At 35.8% G+C, this 24578-nt stretch overlaps 1 protein-coding gene across 4 annotated transcripts; it reads left to right on the plus strand.

The window, feature by feature from the left end:
• Positions 1-244: 244 nt before the first annotated feature.
• LOC113357490 lies at positions 245-5820 on the plus strand. Of its 4 annotated transcripts, none has more exons than XM_026600897.1 (8): positions 245-2343; positions 2664-2732; positions 2851-2918; positions 3566-3644; positions 3925-4031; positions 4111-4188; positions 4376-4456; positions 5572-5820. In XM_026600897.1, exons 2-8 carry the CDS (start codon positions 2712-2714, stop codon positions 5690-5692), a joined length of 555 nt encoding a protein of 184 aa, XP_026456682.1. In that variant the 5' UTR covers positions 245-2343; positions 2664-2711; the 3' UTR covers positions 5693-5820. The 4 variants fall into 4 exon arrangements, with proteins under 4 accessions (XP_026456682.1, XP_026456683.1, XP_026456680.1 ...); XM_026600898.1 differs by having other exon boundaries at positions 3566-3638; XM_026600895.1 differs by lacking the exon at positions 2664-2732.
• The last annotated feature ends 18758 nt before the right edge of the window (positions 5821-24578 follow it).

Consider the following 24578-nt stretch of genomic DNA (forward strand, 5'->3'; position numbering starts at 1 on the left):
TGCCACCATTTTTTTCAGAATTTATAAAATGCCATAAACGTTAAGTTTTTTGTTAACGCCCACTTGATTAGTCAACTGTCGTTGAAAAGTATAAAACATGTGGCATTATTACCAAACTAGCCTTCTCAATTTCCTAACAACTAGGGTTGCACAGGACTAACCGACCGACTGAGTCGACCCGAAGAACCGGGTATATTATTAACCATTGATCTGATAAAAAAATTAATCTCACTCTATTATAACCTAACCCTAAACGGAGAGACACTCGCTTCTCTTTCCCTTTTCTTCTTCTTCTCTGCTTCACTCTCTCGCCTCTCTTTCCTTTTTTTCTTCTTTTTCTTACGATCACGACCACCAGCAGAATCACCATAAATCACTGATTACTTCAATTTCTTTGGAAAGTGGTAAAGTTGTTCCTAATCAGATTGTTTTGGGAATAAATTGAGAAGATGTTGTTAGGGTTTATTACATAAGGGGTTTAATCGGAAGGTTGTAAAATCAGAAAGAGGGGTTTCATGATTTCGTGTAATGGCTAAATTATACTCAATTGTGATTTCTATTTTTTTATAAGAAAATCTATAATTGAAATACATTTGTTTGTTTTTTGGAGCTGTGTGAATTGTGAAGTTTTAGATCGAGAATTGTGAAGGATTGAGTTTATGTAGATTGAATTGCCATGGGGGGTTTTAGAATTGGAAGAAGAGAGAAGAACTGGTTGGATTTGTTTGAGCAGGAGATGAAGAATTGATGTGAGTCTATAATGAAATTTCTGTTGCTCATAGAAGAACATGGGTTTGATACATGATTTTGAATCTAAGATGAAGACAGGAGAAATTTATGGTTTGAATTGATTTGTCTGTGGCAGTCGAAGGAGATGGGTACTTGAGCTGAAATTGAGAAGATGGTGGTGCTAGGCTTGTGAGTTTGTTTGGCTTGATGGGTGTTGCAGCTGCAGTATGTATCAAGGAATTGGTATTTGCATCAGTGGTTTGAGTTGAGAACAAGCTGGAGATGTAAAATGGACTAGGGTCTACAGTGCGGTGAAATAGCTGTAGTTGAGAGACATGTTGAGCTGCAGCAAACAATGAAGAGGAGCTCGGATAGATGAATGCCTAGGTTTTAGGTACAAATTGTAGATGTTGTTGTTGCAGTGATGGAGAGAAGTTGGAGCTGAAATGTTTGAGTTACTGCTGTAGAAATGATGTGTTGATGCTCATAGTGCGGAGGTGATGCTCATTGTGTTGAAGTGATGGAGACATGTGTTGTAGCTTATGTATGACAGAGAAGTGTAGATTTGTTGTTGAGCTGACAAGGAAGTGAAGTTGGTGGAAGAACAGAATTTGCAGGGTTGTAACTGATGATGTTGGTAGTGACAGTGAGCTGAGAATGGTGGCTTTACAGAGAAATAGTTTGTTGCAGGTGGTGATGCAAAGAATAGGCTGTAATGCTGAGAGGTAGCAGTTGCAGAAGCTACATGCAGAGTTGAAAAGGAGTTGAGCAGCAAGAATACATATGTTGGTGAATGCAGGTGCTACACAGGCTTGATGAAGCACCACTATGGTGCACATCAAATTAGGTCGTGCAATGGAACCAACTTAGACCAGTCAGTTGGCTGACTCCGATACTCATTTCTTATTAATGTTGACTGTGGGATTTCATAGCAATGATTACAGTTTGTATTGATTTAACTCGTTTGGTTTAGGGAGATGATTTGAGGGTGTACATGTCTTTTACTAAGATAGATAACTGCCACCTATGCACTAACTGATGTCAACAGTTTTTTTGGATGGAAATGGTCAAATGTGTGGCATTAAATAAATTTTGAAAAAAATGATGGCAATTTCTTAAACATGAAATTAAAAGTGTGGCACTTTATTAAAAATCCCTAAACTAAGGAAATTAAGGGCGGGTTCTCTTCTAAAGTTTTCTGGTGTCAAGTGTGATTCGTATTTTAGTAGGGTAGGATAGGATAGTTTTAACACAAGTATATTTGGCAATATTACAGTAGGCATTCATTGTAATGGTTGGAATCTGATGACTTATGAGTGGGTTATGATCTGTTACTACAGTAACTTCAATTGGGTGATGCTCCGACAACTGTTTCTTCAGGCACAGACAAGCAATTTCCGTTATCAAACCCACCCTCTCCATGAGATATATAGAAATTTGGGAAATTTCGCCTCTGAGTCTTTCCAATTTTTATACAGACAAACTGACTAAAATAAGATTTCCGTTGAATGTGATTAAGGTTTTCTCATGGGAATTATCAGTAAAACTGAAGTAAATTTGAGGAGGTTGCTTGCAACAGCTCCGCAGCAGAAGAATCAAGCAAAGCTCATAAATGTAAGTGCAAGGTTTATTTGATTTACGACAAAACTGTTCGTATTTTGTAAATCTGGTTACTGAGTTATAATATTACGTTTTCTTGTTTGAAGCAGACTCATCGTGCTTAATAAGTAATAAAATCCTGGAAAACCCATGTAATGATGGTAGATGTTAATTAAGTTGTTATAAAAATCTTTTGTCAAGTCCAAAATTGTGATAATGGCTTTTTTTAACTCCAAATTATATGTTGTTGGTTGCATTCTCTTGGTTAAAACTATACCTGTCACTTACAAGATCTCTTTGATTTGACTTCCTTGCTTAACTTGTCACCCTGTTAGATGTAATTATATGGGTGACTCCCTTCAGATTTGGCTGAAATTTGGGGTATGGCCAACTGTTGTTGTGAGGTCTGTCACATATATCTCTTGTTGCAAATACATTATGGTTTCTGCGTTCAGTACCAATTTTGTCTCAGTATATCTCTTGTTCAAATAAATGACTGGTGCCCATGACTCAACTGTGCAGTATGTTGCTACTTTACGAGAACAATTGGAGCAATTGGCAGCAGAAACTACAGAGGATGGCTTACAAAGGTTTTGTTATTGTTAGCTTTTTTATACCTTTAAAGTTAAAAAAGACTGGTCAAGAAAGACATCTGTATGTTTTGGTCTAGTATCTCCTAAACCCAAGTTTGCTGGAAACTTTTTAGAATTATAACCGATTCTCCAGCACCTACGGATTATAAATATTATTCATCTTGATTTTGCAATTCAATATTTTTCCTGGAGATTCACCCTGTTGGTGGATTCACCCTAGTAATCTGGTTTTTTCTAGAGGCTAAGCACTTGTTGATTTTCTGTGACTTAAAGGCATCTTTGTGCAGGACATCCATGTTCTTTGTTGTGCATAAAGTATGGTATAGTGCTTTGGCATTAAATATTTTGAGTTATTTGTGTGGGTCATATAAACACCAAATGCTTAAGCATTTGCCCAAAAGATTACTCTGGAGTCTGAACCATTTTCTTTACTAATCTACAAAAAGATGATGAAACACTTTAGGAACTCCAAAATATTAACTTCCTGTTTCTCCACACTTGCAACTACTTGGAATTCACCGCTAACATTGAAACAATAGATTACAGTGTCAAAGAACAATGTGTTAAGAAGAATGAAATATTGTATATGCCCTTTTACAGCTTCTAGTTTTGTTAGTTACTTAACTGTTGGATCTTTCCTTTAGGATTTCGAAGGCAAAGGTGAGTGACTATTCAGAGAAGACTGAAGCACTGGCAGCTAAACTAGCTGCAGAACCAGTAAGTGTATGGTTTCACAACATTTTGGGATCCATTTTACGAATTTGTTTTTGAGTTTTTTCTTTGATCTATTATTATTTGATTATTCTGCATAAGGACATTTAGTTAGTAAAGGAACTCGACGCAGTCACTTTTCATGTCAAAATTCTTATCCAGAGGTAATTAGAAGAAAATGAGGAATTTCTTTGTCTGTACTGTGAAGTACGTGACATTGAAGGAGTTATTGACCGTGTGTACATGATCTGTCCTACTTTGTTAACCTAACAGATCTTTGGTTCGGTGGCAGCCTGTTTCGCCAGGACCCTTGGAGGCTTTTGACGGGGATTGGGTCAAGGAAATTCCATCAAAGCCGGAGCTAGGAAGTCAAATACCTTCTCCAAGATTGCGAAGGAGGTTGTTCTACGTGAAGCAATAATTTATTGCACTTGATGTTGATGTTCGGAACTAGCTTACCGGTTATCTAGCTTTACAGGTCTCATAATAAAGTTGAAGATAGATCAGCTCCTATCAAACTGGATGCTGAAGCACAGGCGCATATTGAAAAGCATAGGTATCTTACTTATATCATCTGAGTTGTCGTTGCAATATGGTTACAAAACCAAACTATTTCTTTGAGGGACACTCTTGAGGTTTAACAGGGAGTGTTAAGAGTTTTGATCGATGGAGAAAGGCAAAGCTAGTCCTATTTCGCCTTCATTTGCCTAGAGGTCTTATTCTCTCCTCTGATTTTTCAACAGAAAGCTTCAAGAAGATTTGACGGATGAAATGGTTGGATTAGCACAAAGACTTAAAGAGAGCAGTCTTATGACACGGAAAAGGTGTGTCGAATACACTATCTTGCATCAAATATTTTCTGTTCTTTTTCTCTTTCTTTTTATTTTTAAATCAGATATAAATCTGCCAGGACACTTCCACATGTATCATGTATGGAGGTGCAGGGGTTAAGTTTCATAAAGTGACACATAAGTATCTTGAGAACAGTTCAAAAGTTAAGATATAATATACTACTGGTTAATTCACAAGCATTATTGTGCATTCAAAAAATTAAGCTTCTTGAATAACTGTGCCCTTCTGCTAGAGTTGTCTACCTCCTATGTCTAAAATAATCAGAAAAGTCTGAAGAGCTCCAGAGCAAGAATCAAAACAACTTTCTCTATTTTAGTTGGAGGAGATGTTTTTGATGTAGTACTGAACCCAGAATGGTGCAGCGAAAGAGAAAAGTATTTCTTTCCTAGGACAACCTAAGTTTATCATCTTGCCATTGTGTCAATAAAATAAATGATAATCGAGTTTTATCAGTGTTACCATGTGCATGTGGTGTAGACATGTGACACCGGTAACCTATATGAATGATATCTGTACTCCAGCGAGCATGTGTGGTATTGCCTCATCACTTCCGTGTTTTGGATTGATACTGCTAGTTTGGCTAGAAGTACCAATTTGATGTCCACCTACCGGAACGCTTCTTTGCGGTGAAGAATTTTTCTTTAACCATAGTAGGAGACTGGGTGCTTGTTTGACGAGCCTTTACTTTTCACTTTTTCTTAGTCACATAGTATTTTCAAGGTGATGCTGTCTCAACTGCTTGATTTAAAAGTCTATACTCAGTACAAGTTTGTATAAAAGGTTTAGCCTTTTGCTATAAGTATATGACTGAATCATCTGTAAAAGCAAGTCATGTGCAGAGCTTCCAGAGCTAATCCTTGAACAAATTTCCTTAGAGGATAGGGATACAAAATTGCCTTTGTCATCTTCAATATCCTCGTGCATTAGAATCGAATACTACAAGTAGTTGGATCAATTTCAGGAGTGCTATTTTCAAATTAGCTGCCTGGTAACCTGAAAGAAATTTACTACATGAAGATGTTTTTTTTGTTGGCATAATAAAATTATTAGTAGAACATGATGGTTCTTATGATTTGGGTGAGCGCAGGTACTTGATTCTATGGAAAGGGCAGTGGAGCACAGCTTGGCAAGCACTAGTAATGCAAATGCTCGGGCAATGGAAATTTATCCCCGGACTTGCAAGACCACATGCTTCATGTGGCTACTAATCTTAGTCATGATATGTGTTTTCGTAATGGTCGTACTTCTCATTCGATTTGACTAGTTTATAAAACTGTAATCTTTGTTCTCAACTTTTCCAGACTGAAAAGTATGTTATTCAATGCTGCTTTATCTAGTTTTTGTGTCAGCACAATTTCATGCATTAGTTGAGCACTATAGGGTTCGCTTGCCTGCCATCTTGTGTTGTTACTTATTAAATAATATTTGTGTTGTAACTATGTACAAGAATGGTATGTCATCTCTCCATGATCATTTAGAAATCTTTCCTTACACCAATCTTGCTGGTAAGAAAAGACAATTCTTGATCACGGAGATGTGACATGTTTTAGTATCTATACTGGAGGAGTGGGATCTGTTAATAGAAGTCTTGTATTTGGGTTGACGTTCTGGACGGTGGCGGTCTGGATATTATTTTGCTGCACGAGTAAAAGAAAAAGTTAGTTACTAAAAATAACAATTGGGCAAAACTGATCAAAAAAGAAAGAGGTGAGATTTTAATGGTGACTGTTTGTTTATGCTCAGAAGACGAGAAGAATGGTAAGGGCCTTGGGGTTCTCCACTGAAATCATCAAAGTTAGTTTTAGAATCGTTCATCTGGACTGCAAAACTGGAAATATCTTGGTGGCATCAAAATGCTCGCGAGAGAGGCTTAGTTGTTTCCGTTTGTAAATCAAAGGTCGGCGACATGATTTTTCTCTTTGGGTTTCTTCAAAGAGAATTCCGAAGATTATTAGCCACTCTGATATTCTTGGGAATGCTCATAAACTCTTTTTGTATTTTAGAAACTAAATAAATAGGATGCGGTTTAACATGATTAAAAACAACATCATTCCTATGATTCCATATAGATCAAGAAGGCTATTATTGGGGCGTCGCATTCCATTAGAGGAGCTTCACCTAATAGGACAAAAAAGGGTCACCCAGAAGTAATATCAAAAACCCCTTATCTCAAATAATTTGTAATGACCGAACAACCCTTTAGTTAATTTTAATTTAATTAATTTCTACGGTTGGAATCAATGTAAACCTGGACGTAAAACCAATTTCTACGGTTGGAATTAAAAGGAACCTGGACGTAAAACTACATGCAAATAAAATTCTACAGTTTAATCCAAACCTGGGCGTAAAATCAATTTCTACGGTTGGAATCAATCCAAACTTGGACGTAAAACCAATTTCTACGGTTGGAATCAATCCAAACCTGGACGTAAAGTCAATTTCTACGGTTGGAATTAAAAGGAAGTTGGACGTAAAACTACATGCAAATAAAATTCTACGGTTGGAATTAATCCAAACCTGGCCGTGATTTCTTCATAAACTAAAATTACGTCTAGAAAAGATGCACCGAACCTAGACGTAGCACTAGCAGAAACGTTACTAAAACCCTAATTTTACTTCAATTTCATTCAATCTAACCTATTTTAAGCACAAAAACGAGTAAACAAAGATGGGTTTGTTCGATTATTACCTTACATACACCATGGGATTGTTCGATGATATGAATTCAAATGGATTCATCGTTGAAGAGGATGTAGAGAAAAATGAGAGGAAGAAGAAGAGCAATTGAAATGTGAAGAATAGAAATTAGGTTTTGTTTATGTTTTTAAGTTTTAATTTTAATTTAAGGGTAATTTGGATAGTTGTTATTGAATCAAAAGTATCCCATAACCAGATTTTTGGTCATTAAATATCCAAGTGAAGCCCCTCTATTGGATGGTGACGCCCCAATAATAGAGTGAAAGCAATTTTTTTCAATGTCTTTTTTAATAATAATATCATTCATACAAGTTTGAAACCAGTCTTTAATATTCTGATTTTGCAAACCAGACACTTTTAGTAATTTTAGTAAATTTGCAGTTCAGAAATACGTGGTTTTCATTTTCCATTTGATTATTAGAACAAATCCTGCAACAACGATATATGCATGTTTGTTATACTTGAACAATCTATCTCCTAGAGGTAGCACTCTAGAAACCAATTTCCAACAGAAGAGTTTAATTCTAGGAATGTAAGAGATTTTCAAAAAAGTTTTTCAATATTAAATGTGTCATTGTTAGAGAGGAAATGATACACAGATTTAATAGTACATTCCCTTGAAACAGTTTACTTCCATCGAATTATGTCAGGCATATCAAAATTTAAAGTGATGGATTTAATTCTATTATGCATAGATGGGTGGATATTTTTCAATAATCTCATTGTTCCAATTTCCATTTTCATCGGTTAACTGATTCACAGTGTTAGGCAAGCTATCATCAATACAAATAGGAATAAGTTTAGAAGATTGATTAGGAATCCAATAATCAGACCATATGTTAACATTAGAACCGTAGTTAACCTGCCATTCATAATTAGACCCTATGATATCTATCCCTTTTTTAATATTACTCCAAATCCATGATTTATTGTAATTTCTATAGTATATTAATGGGTTAGTTTTAGGAAAGTACTTATGGCGTAAAACTTGAACCCAAAGGAGATGTTGATTGTTTAAAAGTCTCCAGGCAAGCCTGGTAATCATAGACATATTTTATTTATGAGGATTTCTAATTCCCAGGCCACCAGAGTCAAGACTAGCGCATATATTAACCCAAGATTTAGTGTAGATACCTCTTGCATCTTCTTTTTTGTCCCATCAAAGATCCTTGCATTTTCTCAATGTTATCCAAAATAGTCTTAGGAAAGGCGAAGCATTGCATTTGATAGCTAGGATAGGCACTAAGAGAAACTTTAGTGTTGTTCTCAAAAGCCATATATGGCAACAAAACCAGCCGCATTCTGAGTTGCTGTAGTTGCCATATTCCTATAATCTCAAACGAAATGTCTATATATGAGAATTTTTTTTGACAATTATCATATATAGCTACGCGCTATCATAAATCGCGCGGAACATTAGACGCCATTATAAATGCCATGGAACCATTAACGCTATTGTAGATTACGTTTCGAATCTGGAAGTTATTTATAATCGCGTCTGTCCGATACGGTGTTTAAAATAGCGTGATGCGAAACGCTTTTGTTAATTGTGTCTGGAGTGGGACGCGATTGATAACGTGTGTTAGAGCATTGCTCGGTTGAACCCACCAAGCGTTGGTATGTCAAGTTTGCTTGTCATATTTTAGTAAATCAAAACTCATTTAAAGAGTCGCTTGATTATTTTCTAGAGTCAACTTCATATAGTGATGCGTGTCGTAACCACAACAAATTAATTAATATTTTTCCACCTAATTAACAAGTAATATAGTGTAGTCAAGTTCGTTCCCACGAGGAGCAAGAGATTTTTAGTTGTAAAATTGTCACCAAAGGGGGGAAATTATTGGTTTAGATAAAAGCAAAAGAAAGTAAACAAAGCAATTAAAATATAAAGAAAAATTAATAAGAGAGACAAGACCAAGGAATCCTTCTTCGTTGAAAAACGATGATTCAAGTTATGTTTTTCATCCACATGTTATTAGTCACAGATTATCACCAACCGTAGGATAGCAGGTTCGCTTAGCTAACCCCAAAATCCCTTGTATCACTGAGTAACAGGTCCGCTTAGTTATCAGATTCTATTCAAAAGAACCACCTTGAGGTTCGCTTACAAGATGTAATTCCCCGAACGCATTAAGATTTATGAATTTAGGTTAGTAGTTAGACTCGGTTCGCTTGATCCACTTTCTAGCGTTGTTTTCACACACAATTGCTCCACGGAATCCCTCCGCAAGGTCTCGTGTTTTCTACTTGTGTAAAGTGTCAAGAACGATTACGTATTCCCTAACTTATACTAGATTTAGGTTGAGTTAACAAATCAATTCAGCGTGCACTCTAAATAATCTATCAAACAACCATGAATGTATAAACATTCCAATTAGTAAAAGCAAACGATAATCATGTGAAAAACTTCAAGGTAGTTTTTAAAACAAAAACTCAAAACATGTTAAGAATTAGGAATTCATCCTCAATCAATAAGAAAATTATCTACTCATGTTTTTGAAATTCACACAAATAATTAAAAGGAGAATTTTGAAGTTCACACAAATAATTAAAAGAAGAATTTTGAAAAGCAAGCAAAAACACAAGTGTTGTGTGTGTAAAAAGTGTGTAAAAAATCGTTAGAAAAGTAGAAAACTTCTCTATTTATAGGCTTCAATTTCCTACCAATCCTCTTAAGAATAGACTCATTTTCCCATGATAATTCCACATTCCAAATCCTTGTCTTTGTAAAGTTCTTCCACCTTCTCCTTCCAAATTCAAGTCCAATTCCTCAAACCCATGAGTCTAGAGAATTCTTCTTGGTCGCCTGAAAAGTTGTCGGAATCACCGGAATCCGGCCTGAAAAGTTGTCGTCGGCCACCTGAGTTTTGTCGTCGTCGACCGAATATTCCATCACAGCACCGTCCAAGTTAACGGTCAAACGGGTTAAGCTGTTAGTCAAGAAAGTCAAGTAACAGGTAGTCAGCCGAGACAGCTGGTCTGACTCGGTCTAACTAGCTGATTTATTACGGCTCATCGAACTCACTGAGTTGACTCGTCGGCAAGGAAATCCGACAGAGTTTCGTTTGTTTCTTCGACATCTCCAGGCCAAATTCAGGCCATTCTTCTTCTTCCCTGTAACAACCTACACATACATCTAGTTCTTTTCACGTCATTCTTCACTGCAGAGCTTCACTTGTCTTCTGCTATTCAACACAATGAGCTTAGATTCTGCACCACCAATACATAACAATGATCTGCCATTCTTCTTCTTTGTTGAAATCGAGCCTCAGATGCCACCCATCTCCATCGATCTGATTCTTCTTCATCAGCAGCTCTATTTTCTCTCTGTTCATTACAGCTGCAATAATAAATCCAGGATAAACCCATTCTTACTAATTAATCCAGAATCCTCTTATCACAGTCAAACCCTACAAACTCGATCTGATTCAACCCATTAATTACCCATATCAACAGCACAGAAACTCTTTGATTAGAACCCAATCTCCACCTTTTCCAGCAATCCACCACCAACCTATCTTCTCAACTTCACGGTGAAACCTTAAGTCAGCACCTCCATCATCGTTCTAACTCAATCCCATCTTTCCTGTAAATCTCGATATCTTCACAAACCCTATCATTTCTTCTTAATTTCATCAATTCGAACCCAGTAGCAGCCTCAGTTCCTTCTCGATCTAATTTCTCCATTACCAGCACCATCTTCTTCGTCTTACACTTTCCTCTCGAATTGAATCAGCAGATGAGCTGCCGTTTTGTCCTTCTTTATTTCAGGTGGATGGAACAGAAATGAGAGAATACTCTCTCGATTTTAGGGTTAAAGAAACAGGGTTGGATATTCATCACCTGGTCACCTTGATAAGGGATACCCATTTGGCAGCCCATTAACCTGTAGTCGCTGTCTTTTAATACTTCTCCATAAGAGAGTTACCCCTTAACCTTTGGTCGGCTCCAGATAGTTTTCCCTGGAAATGACAGTTTTGTCCTTTTTGCTTAAATTGAGTGATTTCTTCTTCTTTTCCTCCGTGCGACTCCATAATAACTATAAAACTCAAAACACGCGTAAAATACATAATTTACAAGAAAAATAGCAGAGAAAGCATAAACAACAGATAATAAATAGGATGTATTCTACACCCTATCAAATTCCCGCACACTTAGACTTTGCTAGTCCTTGAGCAAATCAAACTAAAACTTATAACTTCAAAGCGTTCCAGCTCCCAAGCATCCAAAGAGTTACGAGGACATAGAGTTTCTGCATGCTAGTAACAAGAAGTTAGAAATACCAAAGAACATATTCTCATTCTTGAATGTTGAGAGAGAAATAACCACACCATAATGAGAGAACGCGTGTTTGTTGTGGTACTTCGATTGCGGTAAATAAGAGTTCGTTACTCGGACTTGAAAAGATTTTTAAAACAAAAATATATACACAATATGTCACAAGATCAAGAGGAACCAGGACTCAGGATTCCAATGTGTTTCATATTCAAGTGGCTCAGAAAATAATTCTAGGCGATTATAGCTCAAAATAAAACAAGTATTAACTCTATCTTTGCCAAATTAGATTCCATAAAATATTACTTGTATATGATAAGCATGGAACATCAAGAATCCCTAGGACTAAGCATGTTCCATCAAACAAAATCACAAGTAATTAATTGAAATCATAAATCAATTAAAATCGGTGCAAAAAGTGAATTAAGAATTATTTAAATAACCACATGGCTGAAAAACAGCTTCCTCCAACATCCCAGTATTGGGGTTTAGCTACTCATAATAATCATGTTCTCAAAATACATACTTGATGCTCAAAATATGATTAAAAGAGTGAAAAATATAATACAGTGAAACTACGACCCTCTTTAAGCGTCCAGAGAAGAACGATAGAATACCACTGATGTAAATAACGATACCTCACGGCTGCTGTTGACGCTGTTGTTTTAAGACCCCCGGCTGCTAGTCGTTGTCACTGTTGATAAACGACTGTCTCTGCCGGTGTGTTCTTCGTGTTCTTCGAGCTTTGTTAATGGCAGCAGCAGCAGCAGGTACAATTCCTGCAACTCCTCCTGCGCCTCTCTTCTGGCCTCCCAATCGACCCCTAACTCTTGATAAAACCTTTTATAACTTCTATCCACCTCTTATATACTTCACAGCTCAAAGAAATCCCGATAGAATCTCTTTTTTTTCTTCTCTGCCGTTGAAACAATAATCACCTCTGTCAGTGTTTGTACGCGTCTGTTAGCTATAAAATAGCCACCAAACTCTTCCTATGACTTGAACAGGACCAAATACATGACTATCCAGCGTAAAACTCTCCCAAAATCTCCACAAAATCTTTGAAAGTGCACAACAGGACACGTCTCTCTGTTTTAACTTTGATTGCTTCTCCCGGATATTCTAGCCCAATTAAGCCCATGAAATCATCCATACTAGAATTGTGTATCCATATCACGTCCAGCCCATGAGAATCAGTGATTTAATCTCATTAAAACTCGTCCGAAAATCCAACCCTAAATCTGTCTGGTGAAAGAAAATTTTCCCGCCAAAATTTGTTTTCAAACGGTGAAGGTGACCTCCCCCTTATCCAGTTCTGGTGTCCCTTTAGCACATGTCCGAATTGGGTTACCCCTTATCCATAGTGAGAGTCCGAATAACACTTTCCCCTTGGGTGCAAATAGTAATTTTTCTGGGATATTTTCAGCACTTTTTCAGGGTTCCTCCGGGGTATTTCTGGGGTGCTTCCAACATACTTCTGGGGTGCTTCTGGTACGTTATCTACGGAGGTTCAAATGCCACATTTTGAGCCAATTTCGCCGCAAAAGCTTATTTCTCCAAAAACACCTACAAAGACATAAAATAACCAAATAAGTACAAAATCGAGCACTAACAATATAAACAATTGGGACAAATTAGAAACATAAATGCGTCTATCAAATACCCCCAAACTTATTATTTGCTAGTCCCGAGCAAATCAAAACTACAAAATAAAATCCTAACTCACTGTCGCAGGCATCGTCGATTGCATTTAGCGTATGCAATAAGCCTTTAAACCCCTAGGTGGCCCTAGTGGCCGAGTTATAGTCTTGGGAGAGCTTACCAGAGATACACCCACAAAACCTGTACTCCAGACCTTAGCTATCTACGCAGAACCTTGGAAAGCACTAAAGAATCTCCTTGGTTGGTATACTTATTGACTACAGGAAGAAGTACCCTGATGCGAAATTCCAATTGTTGTACACGAGTTTGCACTCAAGCATACTAAAATTCATATAAAGTGACAGAGCTCTACTCAGATAGTTGCACTATGGACATCATATTCGGAGTCAAACTAATCACATGGAAAGATTAAGAGATGGATATAGAAAAACATAGATGGTTTTGATGTTTACTAAGTGAACGGCGTTTCCCATATCTGTCTGAAGGCCTCCGCCAAAATGAACCTATCCTAATGGATTGAGATACTAGTCTGACTAATATCAACACACTGGCATATACAAGGGTACCAGTGGTCGATAACCTAACTCTAGGTCAACACAACTGGCATATACAAGGGTACCAGTGGTCGACTTTATTGAATTTATTCCTTTTGGTCAAATGGTCTGGTCTCAATTTTTTTTTTTTTTTTTCATGGTATCTCAATCACTCTAATTCACCCTAGCATTGGTAACAACTTGAATCATGGGCCCCACCTATCACTTAGAGAAACATAGTTTAAAAACAAAATAAAATAAAAATAGAAGTGAAAAGGACTCAACGAGATATGGTGAAACTATCATGTTATTTCTAACACCTGAGCTCTGTGCTTTTATGAATAGACTCTTTAGATGTTTCCATCTAATCAGATTGGTTCCTCAAACTCCTACAATCAAAATGCTTCCATCCACTTAGATTAGTTAGTGCAATCCTCAATAGGCATAATTTCTAAGCTCTGGAGTTTATTTATTGCAACTAAAAAGTTTCTCCCATACCCCCAAACTTAAATCTAACATTGTCCTCAATGTTCTAAAGATGAAATTAAAAGCATGAACAAGGAGAAACTGTTACCATTTGAAGCAAAAGAGATAAGGAAAGATATTACCGTGTCGCATGAGTTTGGGTTACCTCCCAAGAAGTGCTAAGTTTAAAGTCTTCAGCCAGACATAGAAAAGGTTTAGTCAACTCGAACCGTATAACAGTAGCCGGAATAACTGAGGGTCTTTAAAACCAAAAAGAGCTGAAAAAAGGAAACTGCAGTAAACCAAGAAAATGTACGATACTGGCATGCCCTTACCTAGTTTCTGGATAACTATCGCTAATTGCGGTTCAGGTTCTATGAAGGGGTCTAAATAGACTATTTTCCTCGGATGCATTTCCTCATAGGTAGGATCCAAATTATTAGGTCCTAGAGTCTGGAAAAACTCAGATAAGAACCTGGAATCACAAAATAACCTAAATAATTTAGGATCCTCTAAGTCAATTAGGTATGACTTACATAGTTCACCACAGTTAGAGTAGTGGTCATTCTGAAGCAAATGTGTCGATTCTAATTTCCTAAAGTACTTAGGCTTAGTCTCAGAACTTAATAAGTGACACATTTGAAATCTATACGTTCCCACAATTGGAAGAAAACTATTTGGTGGGAAAACAAAGTCAATATGGGTATTAGCCTGGGCAAACCACATCAACCAGAGGATGGGTTTCTTACGACTGAACTTTTTTCATGACATCATTAGGTTCGGGAAACCTAGTATGAAGATAATCTTGTAAGATGGTTGAGGCACAGATATCAAGTCCTAAGTGTGGGGACTTTCTGAGAGTTAAAGGTAAGGCACTAGGGAAGTGATAATCACCCCCAAACTTAGAGTTTTCAGTGTCTCTAGATAGACCTCTAATTATTTCTTGAATTTCCGTATCTTCAGAGTCCTTAAAATATTCAAGAGATTCTTCTAAGTTATTATCAGGTAGTGCATCTTTACTCATCTCTACGGGTCTATCTTCTTCTTCCAAGACTATTGTTTCTAAGTCGCTAGACTCTAAAACAGTATTTTCGAAATGAACCCGTTCCTCTAAACCACTATCGGCTTCGTAAACAGGAAATACTACATCGTCTAAAACGGTGGTATCCCTAATCAAATCCTCGTCCTTTTGAATAGGTGAATAATCATAAAAATTATTTGGATTTGAACTAGAAATAATATAATCACTATACAGCTCAATTGGATTACTAGACTCCTGATCACTATGCCTACATATTTCAGATTCTTCATTACTGCTATCCTCATCATCATAATACGAAAATGATTGAACCTTATCTAAATAAGTAGTGTCTTTTATTCTAACCTCGTCCTCTAAATTAGGCAAATATTCACTATTGATATCAAGGGTAAAATTAGAAACACTATTTTGGAAATTTAGAATATTTCGAGCAAGTCTTTCGTTCGTCTCAGCCATCAACTTGAGGGATTCCTCTATAGAAAGTTCTCTTTCGTCAAGAACTAAGTTATTCATTTCTGCTAACTTACGTGTTGACTCAGCTAATTTACGTGTTGACTCTAGTAAAGAGGAATTATCAGAAGGATCATAAAAATGACTACTTTTCAATAGTTTGATTGTATCCTCTAGAGACGAAGAACTAGTACTATAATCTTCTTGCTCGTAAGACTGATGCATGTGTGGATAGTAATTGGGCTCACCAGGGTATGACCCATATCCTTCCAAAGGATGGCGTTCCCAACCACTATTCCCAACATGGTCATAAAAATGATGATGTCCATATTCAAATTCAGGTCGATACTCATTGTATTGGCTTCTATCATACCATTTCGACATTCTTAATTGCAAGGGAATTTTACACAACCACAAACAAGGCCGACTCGACTCCACCAAAACAAACATAAATATTTCTAGCAAACAAAAAGCATGATGGCTCCACTTAGATTGTTTTCTAGACCAGCTTCTATTCCTTCGAAAAGGAATTCGTTATAATTTGAGCACACCCCTCTGGAATCAATCCGAGCTAATGTAAGTTGAATCGAGGCGAGGGAAGCTCAGTGGAGCTTTGATACCCAAGGCCTCACCGCTATCACAAGGCGGCGCAGTCACGCATTCAACTCACAGAAACCATCATGAACTTTGAAATGTGCTTAAAGAGCAACCAATATTTTTCGAACGAGTTTCCTATTAAGCTCGTTACCCTATTGGTCTCGTTCTATTCAAAATTTTAGGCTTAGGTTCGCGTTTGGTTTCGTTTTCCTAAGGCGGGCAAGAAGGAAACGGTGATGAAATCTGAGTCCTTATCTTGATTTGGCCAGGCCTTGCCCTTTACTAGGAAATTAAAAACAGTCCGGTTCGTCCTCAAACAATTATCACCTTAAGGCAGACAGTAACCCGCTTGCAGGAGATTCACGGGTGTTTCGATTGGACTTACCTCCCGTACCAGACGGGCGATGAACCGTTGTTGTCGACTCGGGCCACGACTCCTATGCCGTGTGCGAACCCGAGGGGCCGAGACGATATAGTAATCGTCGTCCTTCCCTGCAAACAGTTTGTATTTAATTTTTTTTTAATTTATAACCCTTCCGTAGGGTTTTTAAAAATAATGTCCAAAGTCCAGAATAAAGTCCAAATAAAAAGTCCAAAAATTACAAAAATTATGAAAAATAAAGCCTATTTACAAATTCTAAAAAAAAATATATAAAAGCTATATACAAAAAAAAATAAAAATAATAATAAAAATAAAATTAAATCCTAAAAAAAATTATGTCTTTTTTTTTCTTCTCTTTTAGCTTTTAGCTTTTAGCTTTAAGCTTTTTGTTCCCAAGTCCTTAGTATTCCACTTCGAACCTGTAAATCAAAGACACAAAAAGAAACGTAAAAAGGAACAAATAATAATAAATAAATAAAAAATTAAACCTAAAAACAAATCTATATACAAGTCCGCGTCGGCGGCGCCATTTTGTTGTGGTACTTCGATTGCGGTAAATAAGAGTTCGTTACTCGGACTTGAAAAGATTTTTAAAACAAAAATATATACACAATATGTCACAAGATCAAGAGGAACCAGGACTCAGGATTCCAATGTGTGATTGATCACAAGAGAATAAATAGGATGTATTCTACACCCTATCATATAGGTTATCTAGAAAGTTACTAGGATATGAGACCTACAAGTATTACGTAAAAACTTGAAGAATGTGAAGAAGTAAAGAGCTACAACGACGACATCATCCTTCCTCTTGAGGTTAGTAATATTTGACTTGAACTGTTTCATTCATAATGTATCTTTCAAGTTGTGCATATTGAAAACATAACTGCGAAGCTGTGAATGATTATACTCTAATTAGACATAGTATTAAGGAATTAGAATACAAAGTATAACATCTATCTTTTGAACTTCGTACATAAGACATCGACATAATCGTATGAATGCTATTGTGATTATGTATGGGTTTGGGTGAAGATTTTGTCCTAAGAAACAATGTTTTACATTCGTTTAAAAGGAATTACAATTCATAAACTTGTTTTATGACTCGAAAGGGAAATCGTTAGGCTTATTGGTAGTGTTATTCATTGCAAATATTTGGATTACCAATATGTGTGTTTAGTATAACCGCTCATAACTTGTTTATGTATCTTGGTAAAACTATTCACAAGGCCTGACTTTTGTATTGGTATGACTTTTATTAGTGAAATCGATCTTAAGTAATTACCTAAGATGGTATGATCGATATATTGTAATTGGTATGACCAACTCTAGACATTGGGGAACCGATCCTAGTAAGAGGTGAAACCGATCACAAGTATGTGGAATCGATCCTTGTAATAGGTGCAACAAGTCTTAGTAATTGATGACTGATCCTATGACTTGTACAACCAATTATGAGTAATACCATAATTATGTAGTAACCGATCCTAGTACCTAGTCAACCAATTTTTGGAAAGCTAGTATGACCGATCCTAGTACCCACATGGAGGTAGAACCGAAGCCTTGCATTTTGGTAGAACCGTGAAACCCATTAATGGTGATTTGATAGGATAATCAATCACATAGTTCTTGGAAGTCAGATGAACCAATTCTAAACTCGTTTGGAAGTGTGGCAAATCGGTTCCAAGATGGTAAATATGGAAAAGGATTTACCAAGTGAAGATGTCGACATACTTTGAACATGTCCAGTAATTCTTATCTTTTATTGTTCAAAGATATTCCTTAATAACTAAAGGAGAATCCCTGATCGAAATAAATTGAGAATCTTTTAATTAAGGTTTTTAGTTTTATATGCTTTTAATTTCATATCTTTAGAAAATAAAAATTTGTAATGTGCATTTACTAATTGGAGATTTTCTACTGAGATTTCGGTCAATATTTGGACAGAGCATTTCCAGAAATTATGAAAACCGGATTTGGAAATATATTGCATATCTTGAGAATATTTTCGAAAATTGGAAATTCCTTAGTGTCCAAATTTCTTTGGGATTGGGAAGCTCTACGAGTACCGTTCGTGGGAAACTAGATAATTGCAGTTTATTACTAGTTTTCGATTGATTTGATTGACTAATGGTTGTTGAACTTTGATTGCACCTAGTTTGTTTATGCTTGAGAATCTTCTCTTCTAATATAAGATTCACTCATACTAGATCGAAGTATCGACGGGGATCTTTAGACTGTTTGTAGATCTAAAGACGTCTTGTGATAATCCATTGTTAACAGACTCCGTTCTATGTGTGATTTATCACAAGAGATTCAAGTTGATTGTGTGCAGGTGTTTATTGAAGATCTAAGAAGATTTGAAGACAAAGAAGATTGCTTGTTTGAGTTCATAATCTTTGGTGTGGACAAAACTTGATCGGCTGGGGATCCAACTATAATCGTTTTATCTTTGTGATAACACTGAATGATTAGTTGAGTAGATCGGCATCAATACGTTTCTTTGTGGTTAAGGGTATTGATTACATAGTCTAGACAATTACTTTGGTAGTTGTTATTAGATTGATCTAAGAACCTGATAAAGAAGTTTATTGCAATAAACGGAAGAGCATTTTGTCAAACTCATATCACTTGTTTGAAAAGAGTTGTTACCGAACAGATTTGTTGTTCCTTTACTGTTTGGAATACGAACCAAAGGAATTGTTCCAAGTGCGTGACTTATTGCAAGTTGGAGGCGCAGCGATACAGACGGAACTAGGTGAACTATAGGTTTTGTTGCTTGGTCTCAACTATACGAAGTTGGTTTGTATTTTGTATAGCGGCTTAATCCTGAGAGTATTCAATTCTGGACAATGTCCCGGGGTTTTTCTTCATTTGCGGTTTCCTCGTTAACATAATCTTGTTGTGTCTTTTACTTTTTTATTTCCGCAATTATACTTGTTTTTATTACAATTAGAAGTAAAGTACACGATCGTTAATTCCTCATTACTTAATAGCAATCTTATTGTGTTTGGTTAAGTCTGAACCTATTATCAAGTAATCATACTTCGTTGTTGTATTGTCTCGATCTTGTATCCATAGTCAATCATACAAGCTATCTTGTTGTCGTATTGTCTCGATCTCGTATTCATATACGATCACACGAAGTGTGAACCGATTAGTTGTATTGTCTCGACTCAGTCCATAGACAATCATTTTCGGAGAAAGGACTTATAGGTGGAAAAGTTTTAGATTAAGTTATTTTTGGGTATCCTCGTCTTTTCAGCGTGTAACTCCAACACAATCAAAAATGACGTTTGTTCATACGGTATTTTCAAAAGCGTGTAACATCAGACGTGAATATAAATAGCGTTTCTTGTTTTCAGTAGAGATAGCAATCTGAATGCTAGTGCATGGGATTGGAACTAAAATCTGAGTTGTGTCATCTCGATTATTAGAGAAACACGTATACAGTAGAGATAGCATGGGATTCGAACAAGTGCATGGGATTGGAACACGTACACAATAGGTTAAATTGTGTCACGTATACAGTAGGTTAAGTATGGATAGCAATTTGAACGTTATTATTAATTGCGTGAATGCTACACGTAGTTTTTAAAGCCTTTTTGTGAAACGTGGTTATAAAAACCGTTCCATACTCACACGTAACTTGAAGGTCTGTCGAACACTAGACGCTTTCAATGACAGCGTTTAACAACACACGTTATTATAAAGGGCGTTAGAGTCATACGGTTTTTTTAAAAACGTTTGTGCGGAAACGCAGATACTAGCTGCGTTGATCGATAGGAATTCGTCTCCCACTACGCCACACACGAAATTGCCAAAAAAATAAAAGCCATATTTGGGATAGGAATTTGGGAATATAACAACTCAACACTAAAGTTCCTCTATGTACAGATTTAATGAGCACAGTTCTGTCATCTTAAGACAAGAGTTTAGCCTTCCATCTCTGAAGAGCAGCATAACATTTATTAAGAAGAGGTTCAAAACTTTTAATTTTATTCCTATCAAAGAAAAGCGGGGTGCCTAAATATTTATCATTTTTGGAATTTTGCTTTAGTGCTTGTTATGTATTTTTGGAGATAGGTAGATTCTAGATTTATGAAGATTTATGACCTGACCAGAAACAACTCCAAAAACACTAAGAATACCCATCATATTCCTTGCTTCGTGTATTCCAACTTTTGAAACAAGAAACAATCATCAGCGAAGAACAAATGAGATATTGAAGGAGCCGATTTAGAAACTTTAATTCCAGAAATTTTCTCATCCTTATCGGCTTTATACAAAAGTCTAGGTAGGAACTCCATACAAACGATAAAAAGGTAAGGTGAAAAAGGATCTTCCTGTCGCAAGACCCTCTCCACTTTAAAAACTTGTCCAGGAATTCCTTCATAAGAAGAACATAGAAGGAAGTTGTAGAAACACATTGCATAATAAGCTTGCACCAGCTTTCATTAAAACCAAAAGCGGAAAAAGAAAATTCTCAAGGAAATCCCATTCGACCCCGTCAAAAGCTTTCGAAAAATCAAGTTTTAAAATAAAGAAACCTTTTTTATTTTTTGAAGTTTTCATTGTGTGCAGAATTTCGTGTGCAATGATTATATTATCAGTAATTTGACGACCTGGAATAAAGGTTGATTGATTCTGAGAAATCATTTTTTCTGAAAAAAGGCTTTACTCTATTAGGCAAGGTTTTTGAAAGAAGTTTATAAATAGTATTACTTAAACTAATAGGCCTAAAGTCACTAGGATCACAAGGATTTTGGACCTTAGGAATTAAACTAATATAGGAGTGACTTAATTGTTTATTCATATATTTGGTTTTAAAAAAATCTTGAACAAGATTAATAACATCCTCAGCAAATAAGTCTCAATGCGCTTTGGAAAAACCAGAGGAAAAGTCGTCTGGCCCCGGCGTCCCCCACTGTTGATACTAAAAAGCGTGTTTTTAATTTCTTGTTGTTCTGGGATTCTAGTTAGAGTTATATCATCCTTATCAGTAATTACTGGAAGAATTAAATCATTAATCATGTCTTCATACGTAATTTCTTTAGATAATCCTATATCTAGCACTAATGCACTAGAACCCATCAAAAAATGTAAATCACATTGCACATTTGTTGTGTCAATATGCAATGTATCGTGATCAAACAAGATGATGTGTCTATCTATCACCTTTTTTATGTAATCCTTCAAATCTCAATATGAATGAGGTAGTCGAATAAATAAAATCTAGGGTCTCTTCAAAGCCCCTTCTTCCTTAAAAAAAAAAAAAAAAAACTTAAATTCCCAATAAAAATGTTTTGTAGCAATTAAGGTTTTCATAAAAGAAAAATTAATTTTGCCGAGCGAAGCGAGGAGGACTCTATATATGGTGACTTTGTGTCAATGTGAAGCATGATTCTTTTTCTAATTTGACACAAAAAGATAGGATTTGGTGTCCATGATTAGTATTTTTCATTGGACAAAATTGTCCCTCCCTTTTACTGTAATCCTCCAACTCCTTATGTATCCTATTTCTTAAGGGTATAATTGGCAACTCAACTTTAATATAACATATCTAAAAATTCCGTGCCTTGGAATTTTACAAATTTTATCTCGTTGGAATGATTTTAAAAAAATCTATGCAATGAGTACAAACAACAATATCAAATTTAGAGTTTTTACGAAAAATTCGGAGATTTATCATTTTAGGCACAATTTGGAAAATTAAATGTGTATCCATTATTAGGGCTGAACATGGTTTCGGTTTTCCGCTGGAAACGGACCAAACCAGACCAATTCGGAAGAAACCAAACCGAACCATTTACTAATGGATTGGTTACGGTGTAGAAAGTGGAAAACCGGTAGTGTTGGTTTTGGCTTGGTTTGACCTCTAAAACCGAACCAAAAACCATTGGAAAACCGATTAATTTTTAAACTTAGTTTCTACCGTCGATTTACATGTATTAGATTCTACCCATTGATTTAGAGGATAAATAGAAACCCTAAATCTAATATTTCATTATGATACTCTCCCTCTTCTCTTTCTCCTTCTCTCAGCCGCCTCCCTTCTCCACGCCCAACTACAGCTGCTGCTACTCGATTTTTTTCTTCCCGTCTTCCTTCTTTTTTATTTGTCAATAACTAAATTAAGATATATTATATATCTTTTTTTGATCTCTAGAATTAGAGTAAGCTTTAACTATTCTTGATATTTTATTTTATTTTATTTTTTTTGTCTGTATATTTGTGTAAACCAATACTATCGGCAACTACGATTTTTTATATGTAAATTTGTGTATTTTTTTTTGGTTTGACATAATTATTGGTTAACCAAAAATCACTGGGACAAACCGAAACCAACTGGAACCATTTGGAAACTGAACCAATGGTTAATGGATTGGTTTGGTTTAGATTTTTAGAAACCAATAGTATTGGTTTCGGTTTTGGTTTGGCTAGAAACCGAACCAAAACCGACCATGAACAGCCCTATCCATTATGCAAACCGCCACAAAGGATACATAATACTTTATGTAGCCATATTTTGGTTTATGCATCAACTTATTTTCCGTTGCAACTAACAAAACGTTGTACTCCCTCCGTTTCAAGAAAAATGATACTTTCACTTTAGGCACAATTTTCGAAAATTCAATGCATAGCCATTATGCAAACCACCATAAAGGATGCATAACACATTATGCAACCATGTTTTGGTTTATGCACGTCTAATTTTCCATTCCAGGAAAAGTGATATTTTCACCCTGTGTCAGGAAAAATAATACTTTTACCCCGTGTCAGGAAAAATGATACTTTAACGCTGTGTCATGAAAAATGATACTTTCGCATCCCACCGTGGCAACGGTCATCTAGTTAATTTCGACCGTTTCATATTTTATTGTGTTAATAGTGTGTGATTGTTTCATATTTTATTATGTTAATAGTGTTTAATACACCGTAATAACTTCTCATTGACCGGTATTAAAAAGTTTGAGTACAAAATCATATTTTGGTTAGAAAAATAATTGTTGTTCTTTAGGATTGAGTTTTTCTATTATGTCTCTTTAAGCTTTTAAGAAAATGAACTTTTATGAGAAATGAATCATCCCTGGTTTTTCTAGAGAAAAAGAATAAAGTGTAGAAGTTTCACATTCTCTCACCGTGAAAAAGTAATTGTGTAAGAGATTGAACTCGGTTGTTTTATCATGGGGACAACGCAACATTGACGAACTGTTTTCACAATCTTGGACAGAGCCGCAAAATGTATTAAAGAGAGCGACCTAGTCCGCGACTCAACCATAACATTTGTTTCGTGTTTGTTTTTTATTTTTTGTGCAGGCATCATTTAACAATTGTTCCAACAATTTTAATATGTTATATTCTGCCATAGATATCAAAACGAAAAACGATTGCTACAACGTGATAAAGTCATTATTAATTTTGTTTATTGAATAATTAACAATATAATTTTTATAACGAATTTATATGATGCTTGAAAATTTTAGGTCACTAGATACCTAGAGTTAAATTTTATGTCTTATCTTGATGGACTAGGATTGTAACATGGCTAGCAAAATATTGTTGATGATAAACTAATTTTTTGCACATGCTATGAAGTTTTATGTGGATCTCTTTAATGAAAACGAATTGGGTCTATAAAATTTAACCGAGTATTATTAGACATCTTGAAGATCATCCACGACAAATTTCACAATTTTTGGAGTCTCAAAAGTATTTTTAGAGTATTTTACAAAACTGCATAATGTTGCTGAAAATTTCTGACGGGTAGAAATTTAGTCCTGGTTGTTTTCGTTTTTCGGATCTTTGTATTGATATTTTGGATTCGTGTATCGCATGAAACTATTAGATCAGGAACTTATCTTCAAAACCCAATCTAATTTTTTTCATTTGGATTTTTGGTTTGAGAGATGCTTCAACATTGTTGTGTATGTATGTAGAAAATATTAAACGTGGTACTTGAGTTTAGAGATTAGAGATGTAAGAAATTACAT

Source organism: Papaver somniferum, chromosome 3 (genome assembly GCF_003573695.1).
Source record: "Papaver somniferum cultivar HN1 chromosome 3, ASM357369v1, whole genome shotgun sequence".
Taxonomy (NCBI): domain Eukaryota; kingdom Viridiplantae; phylum Streptophyta; class Magnoliopsida; order Ranunculales; family Papaveraceae; genus Papaver; species Papaver somniferum.

Coding starts and splice junctions, on each gene's coding strand:
- LOC113357490 (XM_026600895.1), top strand. CDS start 2,257: ATGGGAATTATCAGTAAAACTGAAGTAAATTTGAGGAGGTTGCTTGCA. Junction 2,344..2,850: donor ATCAAGCAAAGCTCATAAAT/GTAAGTGCAAGG, acceptor TCAACTGTGCAG/TATGTTGCTACTTTACGAGA. Junction 4,032..4,110: donor TCTCCAAGATTGCGAAGGAG/GTTGTTCTACGT, acceptor CTAGCTTTACAG/GTCTCATAATAAAGTTGAAG.